The sequence below is a fragment of the Heptranchias perlo genome, chromosome 12, assembly GCF_035084215.1.
Source record: "Heptranchias perlo isolate sHepPer1 chromosome 12, sHepPer1.hap1, whole genome shotgun sequence".
Classification (NCBI taxonomy): Eukaryota; Metazoa; Chordata; class Chondrichthyes; order Hexanchiformes; family Hexanchidae; genus Heptranchias; species Heptranchias perlo.
In genome coordinates, this window is record NC_090336.1 from 27,172,843 (window position 1) to 27,192,261 (window position 19,419).

The 19,419-nt window shown below is 43.4% G+C and overlaps 1 protein-coding gene across 6 annotated transcripts in view; it reads right to left on the reverse strand.

The window, feature by feature from the left end:
• Positions 1-19,419, reverse strand: part of lsp1a (lymphocyte specific protein 1 a) — a 313,607-nt gene that overhangs the window by 67,633 nt on the left and 226,555 nt on the right. For all 6 annotated transcript variants that reach the window (XM_067993835.1, XM_067993832.1, XM_067993831.1 and 3 more), the window contains 2 exons: positions 3,765-4,011; positions 1,039-1,179 (listed from right to left, as the gene is read on the reverse strand). In XM_067993835.1, the coding sequence (XP_067849936.1) occupies positions 1,039-1,179; positions 3,765-4,011 (388 nt within the window). The remainder of the gene's footprint in view (positions 1-1,038; positions 1,180-3,764; positions 4,012-19,419) is intronic.

Genomic DNA, 19,419 nt, shown 5'->3' on the forward strand with positions numbered 1-19,419 from the left:
CACCACAGAACCATCAGTTTGACAGGAAATAAGATTGAAACCCAGTTTGATGAATACTCTGGATACAGAGATCAATGACATACACAGCCAATTCCAGTTTATACAGTCCCACTATGTGTATTGGACTGAACATGGCCAGTTTGGTTTAAGATACACCAGTGTGTGAAATCAAGCAGTGCTGAATTTTTCCCCTTAACATCCATATTGCTAGGCAACCAGAAGGTCTGGTGCCAGATTCACTTTGGGCAAGCCTTTACAGTACTTCAATTCCAGGGCTAGACAAACATGTGGCTGAAGTGGTGAGACATAAACCAAAATGTGAATTCCACATGAGTTTATACATGTGGCTTTATTCTGGGATCCATGTTAGATTTGTTTTAGGTTACAAACTGCAGTGAAAGATGAAGCCAAAGGAGCACTCTTTTCAAGAACACGGAAACAATCCTGATTCTGTTCCATGCCAGTGCTAAGGCTTCACATACGTTCAAAAGTGTATTGCACTGGGCTGCAATGACTCTGTACAGTGCACCTTACCAGATGATCAATGCGACTTTAGGAATTAACTTGAGGTGGAGATACGGATAGACATTGAAGGACTGTTACCTGATCAGTTCAATTGTGAAGAAGTTTAGCTAATCATCTTAGCCAGTACACCATAAAGTCATCCCATACACTGAGCAAGGCTTCACATGGGCCAGAGCACATTTAGACTGCAAATATCTTTGCAGAGCGAACAACGTATGCATTCAATCCTGGAGTGTCAGAGTGTGAATGAATTCCATGTTGCTATATTGTTGGTGTCAATACAGTGTAAACATGGGCTTAGAATGACACATGATTCCACCTTTGATCTGTGCCTCTTATCCAAAGGCATCATTGTTTTAATGTTATGCTACTGTGCTGTCATCTCTCCTGCATATTCGCCTTAGGGTGTTGTATAGCACCATAAGCGCTGTGGACCTATGACCTTACCTAAGCGGTGTCAAAGCAAAACAAAACACACAACATAAAACTTCAGTGTCTGTCAGGAATTCTTACCTTAAAGGTTGGGCTCCTGGGACTGAGGGGAAGGAATGGGTCCTCCATTTCACTACCTGAAATACTAAGTACTTTCTGCCGTTTCTCTGCTGCCTCCATCCTTCGTTTTTCTCTCTCTTCTTTCATTCTTCTTTTTTCTTCCTGCATGAGGACAACATTTACTTATATTCAATGTCCCACATGATACGACTTTGAGTCTTATAATTGCAATGCTGACAACACCTCAAAAGATACCATTTTCATTCATTTAGGAAAAAAGTGGCGATTTCTATTTTATCTGTCTGTCTGTCCATTTATCTATCATACATTAGAATCCTTGTAGTGCACACTTCCTTTAATGCGTTTTGTAACTCTTTCTGCAATATCTTTTTGTAATATTTCACAATCACACTTGATCATGGTCAAATTTATTCTAACCATGACAAGGTTATTGAGCAAATTTATTCTACCGCACCTGATTGGATCACTCTTCCCATGTAATTGACTCCCAGCTCTACAACTGCCAACTGTAACTTCTATTTTTGCATTAGTGCAGCAGACCACGGACAGGCAAAGATGAAGCAAACTCAAACAATTGAACAACAACAACAACTTCCATTTATATAGCGCCTTTACCATAGCAAAACTTCCCAAGGGGCTTCGCAGAAGAGTAATCAGTCAGAGAGCAACACTGAGCCAAAGAAGAAGATGTTAGGATTGGTGACTAAAAGCTTGTTCAAAGAGATGGGTTTTGAGGATCTGAAAGGAGGAGACAGAGGTAGAGAAGCAGAGGGATTTAGGGAGGGAGCTCCTAGGTGGATGAAGGCATGCAGCAAATAATCTGGTTCACCCTGAGACAGTAATCAGGGAGAGGGAAGGAATCGATAGCGAGAGTATGGAATTTACAGTTCTAAGCCGGCTTTAAATGGAGGAAAGTTTAAACATTTTAAACACTGATTCTTACGATTGAGATAATTTACACTTTCCAAATGGCTCTCTTTCTTAAAGATTCAAGACAATCGTAAAATACATTGGCCCTGAATTTCTGTGGATTATCTGCCGCACCAAGCCATGATGAATTCATTATGTAATAGAACACAGCGCCCAAATAATTTGGAAGGCTATACAGGCTGGACAGATGGCTACCAGAGACCAAAGATATCCTCTGCAGCCTTGGTTGATGACCCCATGAGAAATTACAGAACAGCACCAGCATGTAAATCGAATGATGCACACATCTCAACCAGAATTAATATGGAGTGTATCATTAGAATGCTCAAGCAAAGGTTCCACTGTTTGGACTCTTTAGGTGGGGTTCTTTCTTATGGACCAGAAAAGGTATACTAACTAATCATTGTCTGTTATATGTTGCTTAACCTAATGATACAGTTTAGAGTCTTTATGCAGCAGAATGAAACTGAGGGCCATGGGCCAGCATAACAATGGAGGAAGTGGAGCCAGTTAGTGCAGCAGTCACTAAATAATAATTCTCAGTTTGGACCCCTATAGAAGTTTTAGAGAAGAATGTAACACTATACATTGTATACAGAAATTACACTTGCCATTGGGGAACACCCAGTATCCTGGGTGCAAAGGTCAGGAAAAAGGGGTGGAGATCCATTTGTTTGGGTCTCCAACCATTCTACATTGCCCTTGGATTTCTGGGGCTTTCCTGGAGTTTGTTTTGTGCTTACAGTAGACGCAGACCCATCTGAGCCATTGAAAAGAGGCAGGAGAGAAGTGTTCTTTGCTCATTTCTCATTTCCCACATTATCAGCTCACTAGACATCTCAGTGCAGAGTTGCCCAAAAGATATTTTGATGTGGCTTCCCCCCGAACGCCCATCAACTAGTCCTGAAAAGTATGTCAACTAAACAACAATTAAGCTCTGACTGATTGCAGACTGTGTTTACTCATAGCAATTAGACCATCAGATCTCAAAGGGACAACTCCACCTTAGCAACAGAATAATACATTGTGCATTATAAGGTATAATGTTGTCATTATAAAACACCCATAAGATCCACTAGTATATATAAAAAATCCTATGTCTAGGCCATGTTCATCACACTTTGGACATTACACTTTGAAGTGTCAAAAGTACAAAAAAAATGAGAAAAGTCAGTTTTACTGGTCTATTTTGACAGTGTGAACTTGGCTCATTTGGTAACACTCTCACCTTGAAGTCAAAAAATTGTTTGTTCCAGCTTCATTCCAGGACTTGTAGCACATAATCTGGGCTGATACCTCAATACAGTACTGAGGGTGAGTTGCATTGTTGGGCATGCTATCTTTCAGGTGAGACATTAAATTGAATGTCTTTGCATGGATGTGAAAGATCCGTGGCATTATTTGAAGGTGTGACTGTAATACAATTCCAGTTACCCTCCGGTACCTCACATAAGCCTAGAGTGAGAGTGTCGGTTGCTATTGAATGTGAGAGGTAACTCAGCTGAGCCTGATCCTATCCTCACCTGTCCACACACATGCACTTCCAATAGAGGTAACTCAGTAATGATCAGGTGTGGGGACCAGGGCGAGTTTCCCTTCCCTAAAGGGACCAAAGCCAATTGTAGCACACCTTCAGTTGTATTGGCTGAGAACAGCCGATCAACACAAATGGAGGATCAAGCCTTGGGATTTTCCTGGCCTGTACGGCTCAGAGTTGGTGACTTTACCTCTGAACCATTGGAGATGCCCCTAAACTTCATCTTTAACGGCTACATGTTGAGGCTAATCATGCCCACCTCCTCTCTGGCGTGCAGCTCCTGCTCCTGTTCCTGCCGACGGAGCTCCTCCTCCTCCCGCAGCTTACGCCGGTCCTCCCTTTTCTTCTTCAGTTCCTCCAGTTCGAGCTCAGCATCATGGCCCCGCTGCCGCAGGCGCTCATATTCCTGGATTTCCTTCTCATCAAGACTCCGGCGGATCTGCTCCAGCTTCTGTTCAGCTTCCAAACGGGTAAACTCTCCATCCTCATCTGTTTCAGGAAACTCACTGGAATTGGGAGGGAATAAAAAAAAACAATATTTATTAACAGTTGCTAATCAAGAGGAGCTCATCATTAACCGTTACTTAAAATGAAAAAGCCTTCATTCTTGCTCCCTCAGAACCTCAGTTCACAATGGCCAAGTGCGGTACTGAACCATACAGATCAGGAAGGTCAAGTTCGATCCCCAGTCTATTCTTAGGCAGCAACAAGCAGGGTTCCTGTTCTACTTTGTGGATATCAGGTGACCACCAGGTCAAGCTTAGCTGTGATTCCCCTTCACCATGATAGAATAACCCGCAGACATTCACTGTAACTGAAACCCAGAGAGTGGTTAGAATTTGGAACTCGCTACCACATGGAGTAGTTGAGGCGACTAACATAAACATTTAAGGGGAAGCTAGATAAACACATGAGGGAGAAGGGAATAGAAAGTTATGCTGACAGGGTTATATGAAGAGGGGTGGGAGGAGGCTCATGTGGTGAATAAACACCGGCATGGACCAGTTGGGCCGAATGGCCTGTTTCTGTGCTGTTCATTCCATGTAATTCTATGTAAAAACAGAAAGTGCTGGAAGCGCACAACAGGTGGAGCGAACGGATAGGTTTACATTTCAGGTGCAAAGCAGTCTTCAAAACTGAAAAAAATAAGATGTAGACAATACAATTAATACGATCAGAAAAAAGGGATGGGAAATATACATCATCTCAGTCAAGTAACGGACAGAAACATTAATACATTAAAGAGACAAAAGATGTGTAAATAGCAAAGGAAGTGATAGGTCTGGGGAAATGTGGGAAAAGGGGCAGTGGTGGAAAACCTGGGGTCGGGCGTGGAATTAAAACAGGTTTGAAAATGAGGATATAGCTAAAGTCTGAAGTAACTGAAGTCGGTGTTCAGACAAGAGGGGTACAGGATGTGTAGGAGAACAATGAGATATTGTTCTTGAAGCTTGCGTTAAGTGTACAGGGCCAATGACAGAGAGGTCAGAGCGGGTATTGGAGGGAGAGGTAAAGTGGTGAGCCACAGGTAGCTCGGGGTCACATTTGCAGTCAATGGCTGATCTCGTGTAAAGAATGGCCACTTCAGCGGGATATGAGACGATGTGAACTATAGCGCAGCACGAGTCAGCACTTCCAGGAGTGCAGGGGAGAAAACTGCAGAGGTGGAAACTTTAAAAATGGCCTCTCACTGAATTTTCAGGTTGTAGTTGATGATATCACAACAGATTTAATTCTATTATAAATTTGTGATAAAAATTTTTAATGGACAGTCGCTGAAATCATAGTGGGTCATTTTGACTTTGTGCGATAGTGCAAAACGGGTGATAGCAAATTGTCAGCCCATTTTACATCTCTCCTAATTTTTATTTCCACTATAATCATGAAATTTGTTTGGATTTTTTTCATATATTTGTTTAAAATAGGAGCTGAATGGTAATGGTTGCTTTAGCCAACAGGAGTGGAGGAGCCTGATTGATACATGTGTACACACACGCAGTTTCAATGAAATCAGTTGATCCACCCTGTCAGTTAATGACTGTCCCTACTGAAAATAATTTGACTCTCAAGAGGGACAGAAATTAATTGACAAGATCACCTCTTTAAAAGTGATCTCAACATACTGCATCATTTTCTGAATACCAAGTGAATGCGGGAAAGAGCGAATGCTTACCATCAATCTGAACCACAGTCTCCAGGAACCGACACAGGGTTAGGTTCACACTTCTCCACCCAGCAATAAGGGGTTGGAAAATCCTCAGGTAAAGGCTACAAAGACGATTTTTTCTTTTGAACCTTCACTAAATTATTTCTTTCTTTAAACAAACAAAGAAACAAATCTTTGTGTATTTGTGCCCCCATCAAAGTTGAAGAACACTTGCATCTTGACCACCCAGGATCAGCTTCCAGGTCAGGTATAGCATGGGTTAAATACAGCATAAAGGTTCATTGACTCTGCCTCAACAATGTCTCTGCCCCGACAGTCGAGGAGTACCCACTACTGCAACAGTGGCACATTTTATTTTCCTATTTGCCACACTAGCTGCTCTGTGGCCTCTCCGAGTGAGACTGCCAGTTCAATGCTAGTTAATGCCAAAATACAGGCAGTGTTATGCTTTGGGTTTGCATTCACCGGAAAATAACTATTCAAACTCTAGTAAGATGATACTTTAGAGTTTTGCTGGAATATCCTTTTAATAAAAGCAATTTTGGTCATTGTACACAATGTAGGAAACTATTACACACACCTGAATAAATTACAATGACGAGATAGTGTTTAATAAAAAATTATTCAAATTTTTTTAACCGCACACAAGTGGTGTGGATATGGGCAAAGGACAGGGAAAGTAAGTGAGAGTGAATACAAGATCAAGAACACACATATGTTATTCTCTGATCCTCTATCTACAAAATATTTTGGGAACAAACATAGAAATTAAACACTGGCAAGCTTCCCCAATAGATAGTGAATTGCCAGCATTGGCACTGTAGTGTTAGGACAAACTTAGAAGGTCTCGGGTTAAATTCCTGGTCTGTGTTTTATTTGCTGATTTCAGCAAGGGCAGCTGATGGGTAGTTACAATTGGCCCAGTGTCCCTGGGCTAGAAAGGGGGAAAAAAATCAGTCAAGGCTCCTTCTCTTGACCATTATCAAATGACCTCTGCTGAAAGCTGCAATTGTGTGAACATCAGCTGATGGCTGAATCAGGGTCAGCTGTGATTCCCTCCACAGTCAAATAGCTTGCTGGGTGAGATACCAAAGACTGCCAGCCTCTCTGCAACAGTATTCCAGAAAGAATTGGAATCTTTATGAGGGAAGAGGAGAAAGATTTTGAAGATAAATTTATAAAGAAATTAAATACTGTGGAAGAAGCTTTTACTCACAAAGCACACCGAAACTGCTTTGGGTAGCACGCAGTATGCTACCTAACACAAATACCACTCGTAAACTGAGCAAAGGACAATCGATTCACAACTGTGTCTTTCTCTGGTTATGTGGTCAGGCTGGCTTGTGGTATTGAAATCGTGCCCCACAGTTTCAACAGCGTATCCTGTACACAAAGATATGTGGCCGAATAAGAATGCACAGGAAGGAGAGCTTTTCTGTACACACCACGTGACCGTTAAAAAGGCTCCTGAGTCACTGGTATCTGCACTGCACCCTCAACGGAAAGAGCCAACATCCACATGACCCCACCATAAAAGAACCCAAATTCATCTCAATGCAAAATATTTCATAGTTCTAAGCTTAATATTCATCATTTTGAAATATTGCTCATTTAAATAATCTTTGAATGATCAATGGCCCTGCTGATTATAATTCAACCCCAACAGCTTGACAGTTGAAAGATTAGACTATTCTCCTAGAGTGCCGTTCTGTACACTCGCAAGTTCATTACTTCTATTCGATGGCATGCATTTACTGATATTGCCTAAAGTGGCCATTTATTCATTTTTATTGACGTTGGACCTAAGGTTTGGAAGCATTGTTGAGTAACTACCCTTGACATCAAGGCAGCACTTGACAGAGTATGGTGCTGAAGAGCTGTAGCATAACTGAGGTCACTGGCTGTCAGGAGGAAAACCCCAATGGTTAGAGTCATAGATAACGCACAAGATGGCCAGAGCTGTCAGAGGCCAATAATCTCAGTCCCAGGACATTGCTGCATGAGTTCCTCAATGCAACATCCTTAGCCCAACTATCTTCAGCTGTTTCATCAATGACCTTCCCTCTGTTATAATATCATTAGGAGTGGGCTAATCGTTGATGATTCGACAGTGTTCAGCTGCTCTCACAACTCCTCCAGTAATGAATCAGCCCTTGCCAGCCTACACAGAAACTTGACAACATGCAGGCTTGGGCTGACAAGTAGCAGGTAATATGCATGCCACAGCAGTAGCAGCTGTGACTCAATGGGTAGCATACTTGCCTCTGATTTAAGAAAGTTGTGTGTTCAAATCCCACACCAGAAACTTAAGTACAAAACCTAGGCTGACACTCCAGTGCAGTACTAATGGAGTGCTGCACTGTTGGAGGTTCCATTTTTTGGACGAGACATTAAACCGAGGCCCAGTTTGCCCTCTCAGGTGGACGTAAAAGATCCCATGGCACTCTAACGAAGAAGAGCAGGGGAGTTCTCCCCGGTGTCCTGGCCAATATTTATCCCTCAACCAACATCACCAAAAACAGAATAACTGGTCATTTTCTGTTTGTGGGACCTTGCTATACCTTGTTTCCTACATTACAACACTTGTCTACACTTCAAAAGTACTTAATTGGTTGTAAAACACTTTGGGAAGTCCTGAGGTTGTGAAAGGCACTATACAAATGAAAGTCTTTCTTTTTTATAAGTGCCGGGCAATGATCATCTCAAACAAGAAAAGGCACGATCACATCCTCTCTGACCTTCAATGTCATCATCATCATCATCGCCAATATCCCCACCATCAAAATCCTGAGGGTTACCATTGATCAGAAGCTTAATTGGACCAGCCAGATCAAAACCATGGCTACAAGAGCAGGGAAGAACTGAGCTGCAACAACACTCAATATGCTTGACATCATCCTGGATAGAGTTGTTTGCTTAATCAGTGCTCTGTCATTAAATTCAATATCCACCATACTGTGGCTACAGTATGTATTAGAAACATAGGAACAGGAGTAGACCATTTAGCCTCTTGAGCCTGTTCCACCATTCAATGAGATAATTGCAGAACTGTGACATAACTCTATATACCCGCCTTAGCCCTAAAATCTATCAATCTCAGATTTAAAATTAACAATTGAGCTCGCATCAACTGCCGTTTGCAGAAGAGTTCCAAACTCCTACCACCCATAAGACCATAAGAGATAGGAGCAGGCCATTCAGCCCCTCGAGCTGCTTCGCCATTTAATGAGATCATGGCTGATCTGATTTTTACCTCAACTCCACTTTCCTGCCCTTTCCCCATATCCTTTGACTCCCTTGCTGATCAAAAATTTGTCTAACTCAGCCTTGAATGTATTCAGTGAATCAGTCTCCACAGCTCTTTGGGGTAAAGAATTCCAAAGATTCAGGACCCTCTGGGAGAAGAAATTCCTCCTCATTTCCATCTTAAATGGGCGACCCCTTATTCTGAGACTATGTCCCCTAGTTTTAGATTCCCCCATGAGGGGTAACATCCTCTCAGTATCTACCCTATGTTTCAATAAGATCTCCTCTCATTCTTCTAAACTCCAATGAGTATAGACCCAACATGTTCAATCTTTCATAAGACAACCCTTCCATACCCGGAATCAACCTAGTGAACCTTCTCTGAACTGCCTCCAATGCAAGTATGTCCATCCTTAAATAAGGGCACCAGAACTGTATGCAGTACTCCAGGTGTGGTCTCACCAGCACCCTGTACAGTTGTAGCATGACTTCCCTGCTTTTATACTCGATCCCCCTAGAAATAAAGGCCAATATTCCATTTGCCTTCCGGATTACCTGCTGCACCTGTATGTTGACTTTTTGTGTTTCATGTACGAGGACACCCAGATCCCTCTGTACCGCAGCATTTTGTAGTATTTATCCATTCAAATAATATTTTGCTTTTTTATTTTTCCTCCCAAAGTGGATGACTTTGCATTTTCCCACATCATATTCCATCTGCCAAATTTTTGCCCATTCACTTAACCTATCAATATCCCTTTGCAGACACTTTGTGTCCTCATCGCAACTTGCTTTTCCACTTATCTTTGTATCATCAGCAAATTTGGCCACGAGATACTCTGTTCCTTCAGCCAAGTCATTGATATATATTGTAAATAGTTGAGGCCCCAGCACTGATCTCTGTGGCACCCCACTAGTTACAGATTGCCATTTTGAAAATGACCCTTTTATCCCGACTCTTTGTTTTCTGTTAGTTAGCCAATCCTCTATCCGTGCCAGTATATTACCCCCAACACCATGAGCTCTTATCTTGTGCAGTAACCTTTTATGTGGCACCTTATTGAATGCCTTTTGGAAATCCAAATATACTGCATCCATTGGTTCCCCTTTATCCACCCTGCCTGTTACTTCCTCAAAGAACACTACTAAATTTGTCAGACATGATTTCCCCTTCATAAAACCATGTTGACTCTCCTTGATTGTATTTTGAGTCTCCAAATGTCCTGCTACTACTTCCTTAATAATGGATTCTAGCATTTTCCCAATGACAGATGTTAGGCTAACTGGTCTATAGTTACCTGCTTTCTGTCTCACTGCCTTCTTGAATAGTGGTGTTACATAGAAAAAAAACATAGAAAATAGGAGCAAGAGTAAGCCATTCGGCCCTTCGGGCCTGCTCCACCATTCAAAATGATCATGGCTGATTGTCTAACTCAGTACCCTGTTCCTGCTTTTTCCCCATATCCCTTGATCCCTTTAGCATTAAGAAATATATCTATCTCCTTCTTGAATACATCTTATGACTTGGCCTCCACTGCCTTCTGTGGTTGAGAATTCCACAGGTTCACCACCCTCTGAGTGAAGAAATTTCTCCTCATCTCGGTTCTAATTGGCATACCCCGTATCCTGAGACTGTGACCCCTGGTTCTGGACTCCCCAGCCATCGGGAACATCCTCCCTGCATCTAGTCTGTCTAGTCCTGTTAGAATTTTATATGTTTCGATGAGATCACCTCTCATTCTTCTAAACTCTAGTGAATATAGGCCTAGTTGACCCAATCTCTCCTCATACGTCAGTCCTGCCATCCCAGGAATCAGTCTGACAAACCTTCGTTGCACTCCCTCCATGGCAAGGATATCTTTCCTCAGATAAGGAGACCAAAACTGCACACAATACTCCAGATGTGGTCTCACCAAGGCCCTTTATAACTGCAGTAAGACATCACTGTTCCTGTACTCAAATCCTCTTGCAATGAAGGCCAACATACCATTTCACCTTCCGAACTGCTTGCTGCACCTGAATGCTCGCTTTCAGCGACTGGTGTACAAGGACACCCAGTTATCGTTGCGCCTCCCCTTTTCTCAATCTATCACCATTCAGATAATAATCTGCCTTTCCGTTTTTACAACCAAAGTGGATAACCTCACATTTATCCACATTATACGGCATATGCCGTGTTCTTGCCCACTCACCCAACTTGTCTAAATTATGTTTGTGGTTTTCCAATCCGCCGGGACCTTTCCAGAATCTAGTGAATTCTGGAAGATTACAACCAATGCATCCACTAGGTTTGTATGTGGAAGTGTTTCCTAACTTCACTCCTGAAAGTCATGGCTCTAATTTTTAGGTTATGTCCCCTAGTAAACCTATTCTTTACAAATCCAATGTTGGCTCTCTCTGGTCAGCTGAAAATTTTCAAGGTGTTCAGTCATTCTATCCTTAACTATAGACTCTAGTAATTTCCCGACATCAGATGTTAGGCTAACTGGTCTATAATCCTCTGGTTTCCATCTCTCTCCTTTCTTACATAGCAAACCGACATGTGGAATTTTCCAATCTAAAGGAACGGTTCCTGAATCGAGAGAACTTTAGAAGATTATAGTTAGGGCATCTACAATGTTCTCACCTACTTCCTTTAAAATCCTGGGATGGAAACCATCTGGTCACTTTTTGGTGCCAATATTTTCTTCATTACTGTTAACTTGCTTACATTAATTATGGTGAGTCCCCATCCCTGCTTCAAAATTAGTTCCTTGTGGTGACTTGCATGTTATCCTTTTCCTCTACTGTAAATACTGATGCAAAGTTTTAATTAACATGTCTGCCATTTCCTTAATTTCATTTACAAATCACCATTATCAGTTTTTAAGGGGCCCACATTGCTCTTGACAACCCTCTTTTTCCTAATATAATTCTAAAAAATTTTTGTGTTGATTTTGATATCCCTTGCAAGTTTCTTTTCATACTCTCTTTTTGTAGCTCTTACTATCTGTTTTGTCACCCTTTGCTGTTCTTTGTATCTCTCCCAGTTGCCAGGATCTGTGCTATTTTTTGCATTTTTGTATGCTTTTTCTTTTAGTTTTATGTTGTCCCTTACCTCTTTTGTCATCGGTGGCTGTTTTTTTTGGCAAGTAGAGCTCTTACCCTTTAGGGGTATAAACTGGTTTTGTATCACGTTAAATTGTTTTTTGAACACCTCCCACTGATCTTCTGTTGTTTTGCCCATTAACAGATTTGCCCAGTTTACTGTGAACAGTTTCTGTCTCATCCCGTTGAAGTCGGCCTTACCTAAATTTAGAATCTTAGTAGCTGATAAGGGTTTCTCCCTTTCAAAGACAACATTGAACTCGATCGTATTATGCACTGCAGCAAATGGCCAAACATTTTTCAACACCACTTCCTGGCTTCATGACCTCTAGCAGCAAGAACGATGAGCAGGAAGATGATGTGAAAATCATAACCTTCAACTTCCCCTCCAAGTCACACTGACGCCCTTTCGTTCGTCATCAAGGTCAAAATCCTGGAACTCCCTAACACCATTGTGAAAACAGCAGCATACAGATTGCAGTGGTTCAAGGAGAAGGCCCACCATCATCTTCTCAGGAACACGAGGGATGAACAATAAATGGGGCCTTGGCAGTGTCTCCCACACATCGAGAACGCATATAAAGAAGTAAAATGGCGTCGACACTGCCCATAGCCTTGATGTTTAATTAAATTAAAACACAGTGTTTTACTGGCAGCATTAATAAGCATTCTCTGTTTATGTCACACCACCATTAAGTATAAGAATATCCTTAATTCACTGCCAGTGCTGTCAATCAAAACTGACAGCTTCCAGACAACCAGTTAGAATCCTTCGCCCTAATTTTTCCCTTCCTAAGTCATGCTGGGACCCTGTTCCACAGGCACTGACAATCCTTTAGTACCTGACCCAGCAGGATATTCTTAATGTGTGACCAAAAGAGAGTGTTAGCATGCTATTCATGGCTGAGCTCAATACTGCCACCCATCCTGTCCACACGTGTGCACTTTCCAGCAGGGTTTACAGGATAGTGATTCACAGCAGGAGCCTCTGCCCAGCGATGGTAAGATCAATTGTAGCAAATGTACTGTCTTTCTGCTGAGATCAGTTAATTAAGCAAAGACTTGAGAACAAAGCTGGGCTCTCCACCCAGTCTTTATGGCCCAGAACCAGACTGGGTGGACCATTTACCCACATAGCTACCGAGTAGGACATTTCTAGGATTCCAGCTGTCTTATGGCAGGCAGGAATGGCTCGTTGCGACTTGTCTCCTAACTTTCATTCTCTGCCATGTGGGGCTGAGATGCACCTTGTTCCCTGATGGCATGGACAAGACTGGGAAAAGAGTACAGGAGTAACTTTGTAAGGAACAGCAGTCCTGTGGAGAGCTCCGCCCTACTCCAAGCTGTGCAGGTTATGCTATTCCATAGTAAATTATCAGTCTTTTCTTGGGTGCGCGAGCTCAGAAAGCTGTTTTCATGAATCCCATAGCTGTAAGGGAGATAAGAGATCAAACCGTTATGACAAGCTCGAGGTGCGTACTCAGTGCACAGACTGTCTCCCCACAGAGGTCTGAGTGCTTCCTACACTAACGCGGTACCTTCTGCAATAAAGTCTGTGTCACTCAGCCAACACTACTCTGGACGACACAGAAAGTCCAAGGTGTCCCCAGAAAAGGTGGTAAGGATCGTATTACCTGCATGAGGAGTGGCGCGATGAAGGTTTCTGATCCTCAGCCATCGGAGAAACAAAGATAGGTCTCGCCTCAGTGCAATACGAAGAAATAGAGAAGGAACTACACAGGAAGGAAGTTGTGCAAGATAAGCATGATACGCGAGAGGCACAGCGTTAACTCTTAATAGCAACGCAAAAGCATTTTTGCTATTTCAAAATTGGGGGCATGAAGAAAACCTCCTATTCCCACACTTTGCTGCCCACTTGTCTAGAACACTCACCAGCTGCTGCCAACAGTGTGGACAAATGAAGCAGTTCCAATTTTTGCCATGCATGTACTAACTAGCCATTAGGAAGTGTGTAAAAGTGGCCTGGGAGAGGGGGAGCAACTTTGTCATCAATTTTCCTGCCCTCCCCTTGAGGAAGTGCTTGTCCGGTCAATGCCATTCCATTCTCAATGGCGCTGCCCCCCTTCTTGATGACTCCCGGAGGCTGAAAATTCAGAAGATTGGGGATCGAAATTGCAATGCATCACTCTGTGCTGCAGTGTCTTTGTCCCTAACATATAATTACTGCAAACAGCACAGACAACATTACCATCCGGAATTTATACAATACCTGAAATTTGATTCTCGAGCTTTCTGCATTCATTTCTGACTATAATAGTCCATAGACAATTGATTTTCAGCAACGTAATTAAAAATATTTACTGTATTAGTAAATTCCCCACAGTATCTTCCACAGAAACACAGTACATTTTTACTGAGTATAACATGGTTCTTTATCTCCATACAGTATATGAGTCATCCATTTACAAAAACAGCCTTCATGATATCTGCAAGCAGAAAAAAAAATTACTTTACAAAAATTCTTTTATTCTCTGAACTTGAGACAGTCTCACCATTAGTGTTCCTTTCAAAAGAGGCATCTGACCATTAATATCCAGGAAGGGTTTTTTGCCTCAATTTTTCTTTCTACAATTCCATGGACACCAGTGGTCCTCCAGTACACATTTTACAATCCTTATCCTCATTTATAAGTTACTCTGTTGCTACTCCCCACCTTATCTCTGCATCCTCCATCAGTCCTATGCCTCAGGCCATGCCCTTCGCTCCTCTGACTCTGGCCTGCCATGCAACCTTCCCTTCCTCCACTCCAGCATCATTGTAAACAATTTTACAACACCAAGTTATAGTCCAGCAATTTTATTTTAAATTCACAAGCTTTCGGAGATTTCCTCCTTCCTCAGGCAAATGTTTCAAGAGCTCCTTGAAGCCTACGCATTTATACATATAGAACAATACATGGTGTTTACAGACTGCCCCTGCAACTGCCCGTTGCCAAGGCAATCACCGTGTTCAGACAGAGAGGTGTCACCTGCAGAACCCCCGAATACACATTCAACAAAAAAACAAACAGGGAAAAAAAACAGAGAAAAAAAACAGAGAGAGGCAGAAACATCCGGAAGGCAGAGAGAGCCAGCAAATGACCCATTATATTAAAAACAGATAACATTTGTTCGCTGGTGGGGTAACGTGTAGCGTGACATGAACCCAAGATCCCGGTTGAGGCCGTCCTCATGGGTGCGGAACTTGGCTATCAATTTCTGCTCGACGATTTTGCGTTGTCGTGTGTCTCGAAGGCCGCCTTGGAGTACGCTTACCCGAAGGTCGGTGGATGAATGTCCATGACTGCTGAAGTGTTCCCCGACTGGGAGGGAACCCTCCTGTTTGGCGATTGTTGCGCGGTGTCCGTTCATCCGTTGTCGCAGCGTCTGCATGGTCTCGCCAATGTACCATGCTCTGGGGCATCCTTTCCTGCAACGTATGAGGTAGACAACGTTGGCCGAGTCACAGGAGTATGAACCATGCACCTGGTGGGTGGTGTCCTCTCGTGTGATGGTGGTATCTGTGTCGATGATCTGGCATGTCTTGCAGAGGTTACCGTGGCAGGGTTGTGTGGCGTCGTGGACGCTGTTCTCTTGAAAGCTAGGTAGTTTGCTGCGAACGATGGTCTGTTTGAGGTTGGGTCTGGACGACAAAGGGTACTCTGTTGGTTGCGTCCCGTGTTAGTCTCCTGAGGAGGTCTATGCGATTTTTTGCTGTGGCCCGTCGGAACTGTCGATCGATGAGTCGAGCGTCATATCCCGTTCTTAATCATCAGCAAAGTGATGGAAGGTGTCGTCGACAGTGCTATCAAGCGGCACTTACTCACCAATAACCTGCTCACTGATGCTCAGTTAGGAATAGTAAGAACGGGATATGACGCTCGGAAACTACGCCATGTTCTCCGCAGCCTTCAACATGTCATCAATGAGGACAAACACCTCGCTATGGCCATCCCCACACCTCCACTACTCGCCTTTAAACAGCCACCCAACCTCAAACAGACCATCGTTCGCAGCAAACTACCTAGCTTTCAAGAGAACAGCGTCCACGACGCCACACAACCCTGCCACGGTAACCTCTGCAAGACATGCCAGATCATCGACACAGATACCACCATCACACGAGAGGACACCACCCACCAGGTGCATGGTTCATACTCCTGTGACTCGGCCAACGTTGTCTACCTCATACGTTGCAGGAAAGGATGCCCCAGAGCATGGTACATTGGCGAGACCATGCAGACGCTGCGACAACGGATGAACGGACACCGCGCAACAATCGCCAAACAGGAGGGTTCCCTCCCAGTCGGGGAACACTTCAGCAGTCATGGACATTCATCCACCGACCTTCGGGTAAGCGTACTCCAAGGCGGCCTTCGAGACACACGACAACGCAAAATCGTCGAGCAGAAATTGATAGCCAAGTTCCGCACCCATGAGGACGGCCTCAACCGGGATCTTGGGTTCATGTCACGCTACACGTTACCCCACCAGCGAACAAATGTTATCTGTTTTTAATATAATGGGTCATTTGCTGGCTCTCTCTGCCTTCCGGATGTTTCTGCCTCTCTCTGTTTTTTTTCTCTGTTTTTTTTCCCTGTTTGTTTTTTTGTTGAATGTGTATTCGGGGGTTCTGCAGGTGACACCTCTCTGTCTGAACACGGTGATTGCCTTGGCAACGGGCAGTTGCAGGGGCAGTCTGTAAACACCATGTATTGTTCTATATGTATAAATGCGTAGGCTTCAAGGAGCTCTTGAAACATTTGCCTGAGGAAGGAGGAAATCTCCGAAAGCTTGTGAATTTAAAATAAAATTGCTGGACTATAACTTGGTGTTGTAAAATTGTTTACAATTGTCAACCCCAGTCCATCACCTGCATCTCCACATCATGTCCAGCATCATTGGCAGAGCCTTCAGCAATGTGCTTCACAGGGGAGAAACAGGTGTTGAGCAGCAGTGAAAATGTAGGACAGATGTTGAGTGATGACCAGATTAGGCTCAGTTATGATGACCTCAATGCACTTCCCAGCAGTGATCACTTTAGCATCTCCTTTTTCCCCCAGCTGAGATCAAGTAATTCAGCACATACTGGGAATCAAACCTGGGACCTTTCTAATTTACATGGTTCACTTCCACACTGGGTACTGCCCTTACCATCCGAGCTATGGAGGGAGCCTTGTACACACAGATTTAACACAGCACAGACTGTCATATGGGCAAGTACTTACTTTAGAAGTTATGATCTATGTCTTGGGCTTGTTGTTGGTCTATACTCAACACTTCAGAGTCTAACACTAGCTGCAAATTGTTGTAGGATGATGGTTACTCTCAGATCTTGCAGCAGCCAAGTGAGACATAGCACACAACGTAACTCTGTATACTTCAATCTTTGCAAAATGTGTAAACAAGACCAAATGACTGCAGCTGGTATTTACAGAAGTCAACAGAGAACGGCACACGATTTTTCAAAATTGGGTTGGAGGATCACAAGCACTGCTTGCCTGCTGTAAACGTTTTCCCAATGTACTTTATTATTATAGTTAGCACTTTGTTCCACCGATCAGTGCATGTGCACATTGCACTGCAGCGGTCACAAGGTCCGCAGATCTGTTTTCTGAAAAGGTGATTAGTCTAAAGCCTCTTCTGAGTACCAGTGGCAGCATTAACTTGCTATGGTAATTGGTGCATGAGCAAAATTCTGCTTTACAGAAACAAAAAAAAAAATTAAATTAGAATCTCTCAAAAAATCCCCTGCCCAGTGGCCACAAAGATAAGCAAAGATATTTGCACTTAAATAGCATCTTTTCATATTGTAATATCTTAAAGCATTTTCACGTGATGAATTTGTATTAGATTGCAATGATCGTTGCTATATAGGAAAACATAGCAGCCAAAGTCCCTGCTCCTTTTTTGTGCCATGGGATCATTAACATCCAACTGAACAGGACCTCGGTTTAATATCTCATTTGAAGGATGGCATCTTTGCCAGTGCAACACTCCCTAAGTACTTAATTGGATTGTTAGATTATGTACTGAGGTCCTCGCGTGGGATTTGAACCTTCTGACTCTTTGGCCTATAGTTTAAATGGAGGGCTTTCACTAGCACTATGGATGCTGGGATAGCTATGTTATCATAGCATTTTCTTGATTTCTCTTTTGCTCTCCAGCGAGAAGAAAAATTTGCAAATTTCACAACTGGCAGAAAGAAAGATAAATATAGAAGACGAAATGGAAAAGAAGAGAAAACGTGGAAAGGGAGCAAGAAAGAAGGATAAAAGATGACTATATTACTGCTGCCTGGCTGTTCCCAATAACCCTCATGATATAGGCAGCTTGCTCTATCCAACTGCTATTGCACCAGAGTAGATCCTTCTCTCACCTGCACCTCCACCCCCCCGCCCCCGCCACCCCAGGGCTAATGGCAAGGACTGTGTCTCTGTCTAGTGTAGGTGGGAACTCTCTCAAGAATAGGAGTGCCTGCCTACAATATACAGTGGCGCTAGAAGCAGTGGGAAAGGGTGATGCATTAGATGCCAGATGCAGGTACGAATGGAACTGAGTAGGTGGTGGTGAATAGATGCAATGAGGGTATGGTCGTGTAGTCGTTATGCTACTGAATCAACAACTCAGAGGACATGAGTTCATTCAACCCACTGTAGCAACGTGTAAAATTGCATGTAATAAATCTGGCAATTGTTGGACCAGCACCTGAAAACATTACCAAAAAAGCTGACATTTTGTTAAAAATCCCAACTGCTCACTAATGTTCTTCCGGGAAGGGAAGTTGCCATGCCTATCTGCACTGGTATACACATGACTCCAGTCCCACACTGTGTGAGTGATGCTCAATGTCCCGGTTGAGATCTGATAACTCAGCACAGGAGCATCTAATATGTGTTTTTACTCATCTGTGCAGCTCAGTAGCACACTGGGTCATGCATTGACCCTTTGGGCTCGATTTTCGGACATCCGAGATGGCGGGTTCATGGCGGGGGGGCTCCCCGGGGCGGGTCCAGAGCCCGACTCCAACTCGCCCACTTTCAGGTTCCCCAGTGACGCACTTAGATGCGCACGCAGCCCCCGCATGTGGGACTCCCATTAAACCAATTAATTAGATAGTTCAGGTCATTTGCAGACCTGATTTGTAGGATATTTTAGGAGGGGTGGGATTTTTCCACTCAATTGAGTGTGTTTCCCGTACTGGGAAACACTCCCAGTTGAAATGGACGTGTTGCAGCCACTAGCCTGTGACAGCTGCAAAAGGTCCATTTGACAGGGGGGGGGAGGGGGGAGGGGAGACCCTCACTCATTGCAGGAGGCCACTCTGTCACTTTGGACAAAGTTTGGCCTCCACCACCCTCCTCCTAACAATAAAATTCACAAACTTGGAATCTCAACCCCGGTGTGCAGACATA